The 9,397-nt window shown below is 43.9% G+C and overlaps 1 protein-coding gene across 2 annotated transcripts; it reads right to left on the reverse strand.

Annotated features, from left to right (window-relative positions):
- Positions 1–532: 532 nt before the first annotated feature.
- On the reverse strand, positions 533–8,271 carry si:ch211-63o20.7 (Serine/threonine-protein kinase pdik1l-B-like). 2 transcript variants are annotated; one of them, XM_063495327.1, is made up of 4 exons: positions 8,144–8,271; positions 7,030–7,794; positions 5,526–5,751; positions 533–1,927 (listed from the first exon to the last, which is right to left on the reverse strand). In XM_063495327.1, exons 2-4 carry the CDS (start codon positions 7,768–7,770, stop codon positions 1,683–1,685), a joined length of 1,212 nt encoding a protein of 403 aa, XP_063351397.1. In that variant the 5' UTR covers positions 7,771–7,794; positions 8,144–8,271; the 3' UTR covers positions 533–1,682. The 2 variants fall into 2 exon arrangements, with proteins under 2 accessions (XP_063351397.1, XP_063351398.1); XM_063495328.1 differs by lacking the exon at positions 8,144–8,271 and adding an exon at positions 7,932–7,960.
- Between the last annotated feature and the right edge of the window lie 1,126 nt (positions 8,272–9,397).

Consider the following 9,397-nt stretch of genomic DNA (forward strand, 5'->3'; position numbering starts at 1 on the left):
GCGCTTCTGCACGCCGTGGTTCAAACAGAACTTCAGGTTTGCTTAATGACGTCTACATTCCTGAATTTATTGAATTGCTGCCATGTGATTGGCTGATTAGATATGCGTTGGCAAGCAGTTGCACAGGTTTACTCAGTGGCTGGGTTTACTTAATAACGTAGCCGGTGTTTGTGATTCTGTTTTCGGGGATTCGTGCAGAAGACATTTAATGTTCCACCTGCACAGGTTCCGTGGTGATGAGTCAGAGCGATCCGTCCTCTACAACCTCTGTGGACAAGCGTTCAAAGGTCGTGTTTGTGATGTACTGGCCTCTGTCAGAGACAACCTCACTGAGCTCAGGCGCTGACCGTCACCTCACTAGCTTAAATCGCTACTTCCCTCTAATGTCCGAGTGTCTGTGCGCTCGGTGTAACAGCCTTATCGAGCAAAGAGTTCATTTATTCCACAGGTCAATCTCTGACTTTAACTAGAATTTTACATGAATAAAAATCCCCGTTACCACTGATTAAAGAGGTTATAAATCCATCTTTATTTAAATTACATGAGATTAACAAGAAATTTAGGACACAGTTGATGTTATAATCGATCTTCATTCGTCCACGCATGTGACTGAGACTGATGATCACTAATAAACAGTGTGAACACTGCGTGGATATGATCAGCAACAATCCACATGCCTGGCTTTAATTTCCTGTTCAGGAGGAGACGTTAGTGACCGTCCGTCACAGCGAGCCTCGTGCTGTGCAGCAGATATGACACAAGTTTGAAAATCCTGTAAACGGCTGACGGCGTCACTAACTCTAAGCAAACACGTGAAATGATGAAGAAATATTTACAAATGACAAACTCAAATATTAATATTTGAACGCACATAGGCAGGAAAAAAGACGCTAAGTGCCTCTGAGAGTAAGCAAACTGACGTATACACAAAGGTTATATTTCACTAAAACAGAAGAATAAATAGACGTTTTGTTCTGAAGATTTTTGAGGTGAGAACGTTTGAGTGAAACTGAGTATTAAAATCATGTCCACACACACTTTGTGAAAATATATAACAGCATAAACTGAAACATTACAGCTTAGACACAATAATAGTATCACAGAGTTATTTCAGCACACACAGCATTATGTAGTCCGACCCACACTACACTGATGTGCTATAGATTTAAGGCAACTACTTTTATGTCCTTATAGCTCATTAGACTCATACCTAGGCTAAATTAATAATAATAATAATAATAATGTGGAATTAAAAAACCTTTAAGACTCACTGAGCAGCAAACCTGTTTATGCCAATTCAGCCATATTTACACACTACAAGTGATTTTCTGTGTCAAGTGCAAACAGGAGATGCAGTTAGCCCCACCTGATCTCTACATGGACCTGATACTGTGTTTATCTGCACCACTCACAGGGGTCCAGTGTCAGCTTCCCACTGGAGGATCTGCTAGTTCATTCCCGTTTTCCCTTTATATGGCTTTGCACACGATTTAGAAGCTGAGCTTGTGGTTCAGGGAGAAAATTAGCACCTGCAATCCCAGATAATCATACACATTTATCATCCCTTCCTCTCTGAGGCAGGGATGAAACAAAGTGCCCGTTGTTTAAACAAACAGGACAAACTGCAGTCTGGGCTCCTTACAGTCGTTCAGCCCATTACAGTCTTTCAAGTGTACTCTGTGTCAGTGGGAGTCCTCTCTCAGAGCGGAGCGCACCCTGGCCCCCAGCTGGTCGGCCGTCGGCCGGGCGTCCGGGTTTGAGGCGAGCATCTCTGAAAGCAGGGCGCACGTGGCAGGGCCGGGAGGGGGCGGCAGCGGGGGCGCTCTCTTAAACTTCATGGGGATGCACAGCTGGAGCTCTGCATTCTCCCACAGAGCCTCTCCCAGCGGCATCAGCCAGCCTGAGCGTCCCTTGCACACGTAGGCGCCTGAGGGGGAAACGGGGAGGAAGACGGGTAGGTTAGACACGGCAGAGCGCCTCAGACCTCAGTGACTTTGAGAAGCTGGCGTGGAATATTACCAGGAATTACTAACAGGGTGTGCAAGATGTTCAGAGCACGACGAGACACACTTTATTAATGAGTCATTCATGGACTAATCAGAAACAACATAATTACAATTAAATGACAAGGAAAAATGTGGAACACAAAAATGTTTAAATTAAATTGACGCTGGGATTTTCTTAGCTCTCATAAATTGCTTTCTGTGTGGAGACTATTTTTGGATGCCTCGGTAAAACTATTTCCCTTCTATGTGTCTGCATTCCTTAAAAACTGTGGCAGACTGTTAGCATGCATGTGATAAAAAGCTTGTGTGACATTTCTTATGTATGGGTCCTTTACGAAGAAAATAAAGATTCAATAAGAGCTTAGGGCCAGCATGAGGTACTCCTTCACAGGAACAATCCATCAAGCATCACATGATGAACTGAGGGCTCTGATTGGCCCTGTGAGGCAGCATCAAGTGTAATCAGTCTGGCTTAGTGCTACGGCGTAAGAGTCGGATCATTATTAGCAAAGATGAGATGAAGTTCAGGCACCGGGCCCTACTCCAAGGTTTAGCTAACATGACCCCGAGATGAGGGAAACCCGTAAAGATTTCCTCCCATGGATCTAGCTCTGACTCCACGGACAGTCATCCTGTCACACGTCAGTTTCCTTGGAATGCAAACACTTCCTGCACCTCACTTGAACAATAACTGTTTACATTAAAAATGATCCGTGTAAAGATTTAGACACACTGATGGTGGAACGAGTGTTTTCATGTTTAAATGTGTTCACAGACTGTGATTTGGTCACTACATGATGTCAACACTTTGAAAGGTGTTCAGTATATTTCAGTGGGTCGACTGAAGAGCCCGATCGGTCCACAGGTGTCATAGGCATCTACTGCTCTATCATTATATACAAGTGTATGTGCTTGCTTCTGCACATGGCTCTAACCCATGAGCAGAACTTCCTGCCTCTGATCTTCAGAATCAAAGTTGAAATATTCATTTGAGCTTCTTTTCTTCCTTTCACACCAGAAAATTTTGATAAGTGTAATCAAGAAACCATAAGATAAAACTGTGAACTCTGATCACTTGAACTGGTCATTCGTCATCATTAGACATAAGACAACTACATTATTAACAGAAAAATGAGATTAATGGAGGGAAACTAATCTAAGCCGCATCACTAAAACACATGTGCTGCAAAAATTTTAAAAAGTCATTTAAAAAGCATCGGTTGGTACTTTAGCTCAACTCCAGGTTTTCGAGGTAGTGTGACCAAAATCACAGAGGACCCTAAGGTGACACATTGTTCATAAAAGCCTGAGGTCAACACTGAAGTCTGAGTAACGCTGGCCCGAGTCAGAGCCCAGCAAATCATTTCCTAACCTGACTGAGCAAAACGCCATGAAGGCTTTCCAGGCCTAAAGGACAGGAGGCTGAGTCTTGCTTTTCTGTGATTGGCTCCTCTCCGCTCCCCTGCATCGTCGTGTAAGCGTGTGGGCGTGCACGTCCTCAGACACGCTAAAGTTAAATAATGGAGCGTTATTTCTACCTTTGAAACACCTTCAGTTGAATCTCCCTGTTTTCTCTTTGTGATAGCTGAGCTGCTAAACTCTACTTTTTTTATTAAAGGGAAAAAATGAGCCACTCACACTACTCTCCAATAGTAAGCATCTTCTTTCAGCATAATGAAGCATCAATGACTCAGGGAAGTTCTCGGGCACTAAACTTGAGGATAATGATTCACATCGCCCCGCTGCTCGGTCTCCTCTGAGCAGAATCGGGTTTGTGTGAACAAAATGAGACGTCGGTGTTGCAGCCATTTCATTACTCTCTGAGAGCAGAGCGCAGAGCAGAACAGCGCTCTGCGTTATTGTACATCGAGACGCTGCACCATCCGACGGCCACACGGGATTCTGACAAGACATCAAGAAAAGAAATTAAAATCTCACTGCAGAGCTCCAGCGCATGGCTCGGTGCCCTCCTCTGCTCGAATCGAACTGCCAACAACTTTGAAGACTTTATACTTCCAATGCCACGGCATCAGAGTTTGATGACAATGCTGACGTACGAGAAGGACAAATTATGTTGTGATACACAAATACCAACTCATCTGCCACTTAGGAAAATATAAGCAACCTTCTTTAAAGCTGTAGCAACAGACTGAGGACTCATTTGTGTAAAACTTTGTCTGGGATCCACCGACTGAGCTGCTGCTGACCACAAAACCTCTCAGATCAGAGATTGTCAGATGCAATTAGGAACCAGTGTGTAACACAGGCACTCATAGCTACGCACCGTCATGTCATTAGCACGGAAACACTTCACGTGAATGAAGAAAAACACGTTTCTACAAACCTAACTAGACACTTGGCTACGTGTTAACCCAGCCGCCCCCAACCTTTGTTGCTCCACGGACGGTTTAATGTCAGACGGTACTTTCACGGACCGGCCTTCAAGGTGTGGCGGATAAATACAACAAAATAAAACGATACGACCGAGACAAAAATGGTGGTATTTTGTAAATATAATAATAAACGTGAATTCACTGTGTAACTGTAACTTTATTAGCAGCGTCCTCCTGAAATGCACCAACAACATTGAGAGTAACATCCTCCTCTCCGCCCCTTAATGCTCTCTTGTCGCTATGGTAACGCATAAACATTTCTTTCAAAATAAGACACAACTACAACACGGGAAAGACCCAGGGAAACAGAGTTAATGATAAAAACCCTGAAAACCATAAATTTCACACCTGAGCCTCAACTCTCGCGGCCCGGTACCAAACCGGTCCGTGGCCCGGGGGTTGGGGACCGCTGTGTTAAGTTACACGTCACACATCCAAATATATGACTTATATTTGATATCGTTTTATATCCTATTATTAGGAGGAGCTGGCAGAAAGAAAGCTGGAGTCTAAAGTTTGTACATTTTTTACGAATCATGCAGTCAAAGTCAAATCAAAGTTTGCTAACCTTTCCACAAAATATGGTTTTTAAAAGTGCTTTTATTTCTCCTGAAAGTTACACTTGCACCACTTTGCTGTTGTGGGATTCAGAGATCTCAGTTTATTTCTGAATGCTGCATCTCCCTCTTATCATGGCTCTTACTGAGTGGAGTGGGCAGCAGTCACTGTAGAGAACCAGCGATCATTAAAACTTCCTCAGGTCTGCAAAGATGAGAAAATGGACGAACACACAGATTTCTCAAATTATTAATAAGATGGAAGGCTGAATTACATAATGTCAGCTTGTATTAAAATACAAGGTACTATAATCCACATCAGCATTGCATAAATCACCATTCATCTTTTTGCTATTTAGATTTATGATCGTACCATCCATGCTTGATAAATGAATGATGTATAGCAGCTGACATTTTTAATATGTGCCACTTAATTAAGGCAAACTGGATTCAGCGCGATGCATCATCACCGGGCTGACCGCACACTCAACCTTTCCCACCTTCCTGCGAGTGCGCCAAATAGTGAGGCAGAGGCTCATGGTGACGTCTTCTCTCAGCGAGACGCTTACCCAGTTGTTCCTGAGTCGTCCCTCTTTCCAGAAAGGTGATTTTCTCCAGGACCGCCCAAAACATCACGCCCAGAGAGAATATGTCTGCCTGGGCCGTGTAGGTCAGCCCGCCCCACACCTCTGGAGCCATGTAGAAGTCCGAACCACAGGTGGAGGAGAAGTGCTGTCTGCTCAGGCCGCCATCCACGGAGCCCTCACTCATTTTGCTCAGACCAAAATCTGCCACCTTGGGGTTAAAGAAGAAAAAGAAAAACCAGCACGCCTTCGGTTAGCTTAAAGCTTGGGCATAGTCTCATCAATGTGCCACCAATAGTTTTAGAAGGACAGTAAAAAGCGCTGTCCTTTACTTTTAATATCTGGCTTAGAACAAAAAAGAAAAAGAAAGAAAAGCTGGCACGCAAAGTTTTTCACACTTGACTTTTTTTTTTCTACTAGCCAACTGGTAGAAAATTAATCAACCATTGGGAAGATGGGAAACATACATATGCTATGATCATTTATATCAGGGGTCCCCAATCCCAGTCCACGAGGGCCGGTGTCCCTGCAGGTTTTAGATGTGTCCTTGATCCATCACAGCTGATTTAAATGGATAAATAACCGTCTTGAAGTTCTCCAGACGCCTGGTTATGAACTAATCATGTGATTCAGGTGTGTTGACCCAGGGTGAGATCTAAAACCTGCAGGGACACCGGCCCTCGCGGACTGGGATTGGGGACCCCTGATTTATATTATATCGTGACACGCTACTCTAATCTGACTTTGTATTCTATACGGTGACACTTTTATTTGGTGCTCGATCGAACAATGTGTGGGATGAGTAAAAATATTTGTAAGCACCAAAGAGATGTTGGCAGTCACAGTGGCCAAAGCTTCATCAAGACTCATCCACGCATCTAAGATGATTTACAAAGATACGTATGGTCTGATCATTACAGAATGATGACTAAATGTGGGTAGAGAGTGCTCTTTACATGTGATGACATCACTTTTGGCTGTTGGAAGTGGCAGATCAACAAACAATGAAAGCAACCTGTAGCTGCATCTTATTTTTGGGTTTCATTTGTTCCAAAAATAAAGATAAAACCTCACCAGATAATCTGGCTTGTTTGGGTCGATGTACATTTGGCTTTTTTTTAAACTATACCTCTTAAAATAATGGATTTATACGAACACTCGATCTGTGATTTGACTTTCACTTTCACTAGAATCTCACTTCCTGGCTGCACTGCTGTTCCATTAATATTTTCCCTCTGCTTTGTATATAATGTGTTCATTGCTTAGCTATAAAGAGATCAGTAGAGCAATTTTGTTTCCACTTGTTTTCTTCATATTTTACTTTGTTATGTTAATTGCGTCTCAAGCAGACTGCTGCTGTGAAAAGCAAACACCCCCTCGGAGAGCAGAACTATTAAGCACTAATGTGCCTTCAAATTTGAACAGTGTGACTTTTCAAACAAAGCTTGACGCCACTTGATCTGAGATAAACACCGTCACATCTGCCCACCTTGACGACGGGGCCTTTTGGCGTCACACACACCAGCACATTGTCAGGTTTCAGGTCCCGGTGGGTGATTCCCAGGCTATGTAGGAAGGCCACGGCGCTGCACAGCTGTTGCACCACGCTGTGGTTACGCTGAGCATCTGGGGGCCTGGAGAGCAGGTACTGATTCAAGTCTCCTCCATCACAGTACTCCATCACGAGCCACAGGGCCAAGCAGCGCAGCGGCGCAGTCTGCTCTTCCTCCCCCGGGGCCGGTCTCTTCCTGACTCTGCGCTGAGGCCTGTGAGGGGTTGTGGAATCAGATGCATTTGATTCATCCTTGTTATGGAGATGAGCTCTGGCCTGCACAGTGTTAGTCCTGTCCTGCAGTCTGGAGCCAGAGTTTGTCCTCCTCCTGGTGTTAGACTGAGGATTGGTCCTTTCCTGACTTTGCTTTGCTGTGACCACACTTCCTTTGAGCACGCTCTCAACCAGACGCAGGGGCAGTTTCCCTGGTTTTAAGGTCTTCAGACTCCTGGACCCCGTCTGCAGGAGGCAGCTGTGCAGTGCAATGACATTGACGTGGTTCCTGGCTGTGGTTCTCATGGCCCACAGCTCTTGCAAGTAGAGTTCAATACACTCTGGGTTGCTGCAGGGCAGCCGCTTAATAGCCACCTTCTGTCCAGTTTTGGCCATACGGCCCTCAAACACCACACCGTAACTGCCTCGTCCCACCTCCCTCTCTAAGGTGTAGAGCTCCTCCATCTCTCCCGGAAGCTGCTGTGTCTCCTGACAAACACAGATTAATGTTATACAATCACATTCAAGTGGTCGCTAAAGTTAGCACACCGTAAACAGCGCTTTAATATAGTAAGCAAGCGTTACATTTAACCATATCGTAGCTTATGACAGGAGAAAATACTGACCTCAAGTTGACGTTCAGGTTCGTAACGAGTCAACATAATAAATCTTAAAATCGAGTTTAACTGAAGAACAACCATGAACTATTATTACAGACAATAACGCTTCCGACTGACCGTATGAAGTTGGTAACCGACGGTGCGTTTAACATGGCGCAGCCTGTGGTTTAAAAGGGCAACGAAACACGAAGCTCTTCCTACTTTGATTTCCAACTTACCCGGAACACTTCAGCTTCTTTTGTCAGCGGCGGAGCGCCTTGAATCCTCCGTTTATTCGACTGGAGGCAATTTACACGAAACCATGTTCAACAAATACGAGTTTCTTTGTTGTTGTTGTTTATGACACACACAGGAAACACGGACGAAAAAGTCACAAACTTCCGTGTCTAAGTTCGGAACATCCCGCTCTGCCTATACACGCATCGTCATTGGCTAAGAAACCTCAGTACCGCGTTGTGATTGGTTGAGCGCCAAGTCCGAGACGTGTAATGTGATTCGAATTGTCCGAGCCCCGCCCACTTTGGAGTTCAGACGGAATTTGTTACGTCATAAACGGACACCATTATTTTGGTAAATAATGAAAACGAAGGCCTAGATGGAGCTTTTATTTGAACGAATAACAAAAGAATTTGTCTATGTAAACGCAGAAACACCGAATTATACGGTTAGTAGTTACTAATAGCTCATATAAATATGGTTAGGTTTAGACACCTAACACAGGGTGTTATGTGTTTAAAGCTTTATACAGGTATGTTTTATTTAAACAGCAATTGCTAACGTACACTAGACGTTTCCTGTGCAAAAGAATGACGTTCTGACAGCTGCTGCCCACAGAGCCACAGAATAAGAAAGATATCGATTTATTCTGCATGAATAATAAATCAGATGTAATTAATGTCTATGCTCTGAGTCTGATTAGTAATTGATTGAGTAGAGGTAAACTTCTGCAAATGAATTCCCTCTGAGCTTTGAGAGGAACTTCATGAGTGAGGAAATGAAGCCAACAGTCAGTCAGCTGCTTCTGGTGCAACAGGAAGGAAGGAGTCAGACAAAACTCAAAGTTTACTGAAGAAAACCATTCAGCATTCCAGGTCAGGTTTACAGAGTCTGTTACCCTGGTAACTGACTGGTAAGTGACTGGTAAGTGACTGGAGCTCTTTCTGGACCAGAAAACCCAGAGTTTCCCTCCTTTCAGGATGAACTAACTTCTCTAAACCTGCTTCCTGGAATGAGGCCCTGCATATGTCCCAAAGGTTAACCCCGGGTTTCCTGTACTACAAAGGTGGTTTGTTTCTTATGGTAGTTTGTGCTGCAAGCCTAGCCCACCCTAGACCAGGTTATGCTATTGATTATAAATCAGCAGTTATAAAGTCACAACTGTATGACTTGTGACTGTATGTTCATATTTTTTAATATTATCAGAGCCAGACTTTTTCTCAGACGGTAATGATAAAATGGTGATTAAAAATCTA

Source organism: Pelmatolapia mariae, linkage group LG15 (assembly GCF_036321145.2).
Source record: "Pelmatolapia mariae isolate MD_Pm_ZW linkage group LG15, Pm_UMD_F_2, whole genome shotgun sequence".
In the NCBI taxonomy this organism is placed as follows: Eukaryota; Metazoa; Chordata; class Actinopteri; order Cichliformes; family Cichlidae; genus Pelmatolapia; species Pelmatolapia mariae.

Bases quoted from the DNA above. Each gene is read 5' to 3' on its own strand.
- si:ch211-63o20.7 (XM_063495327.1), bottom strand. From the start codon at position 7,770: ATGGAGGAGCTCTACACCTTAGAGAGGGAGGTGGGACGAGGCAGTTAC. The intron at 5,752-7,029 runs GTGGGCAGATGT...TTTAACCCCAAG, and splicing joins CAAAAGGCCCCGTCGTCAAG to GTGGCAGATTTTGGTCTGAG. The intron at 1,928-5,525 runs GTAAGCGTCTCG...TTTCCCCCTCAG, and splicing joins GACGACTCAGGAACAACTGG to GCGCCTACGTGTGCAAGGGA.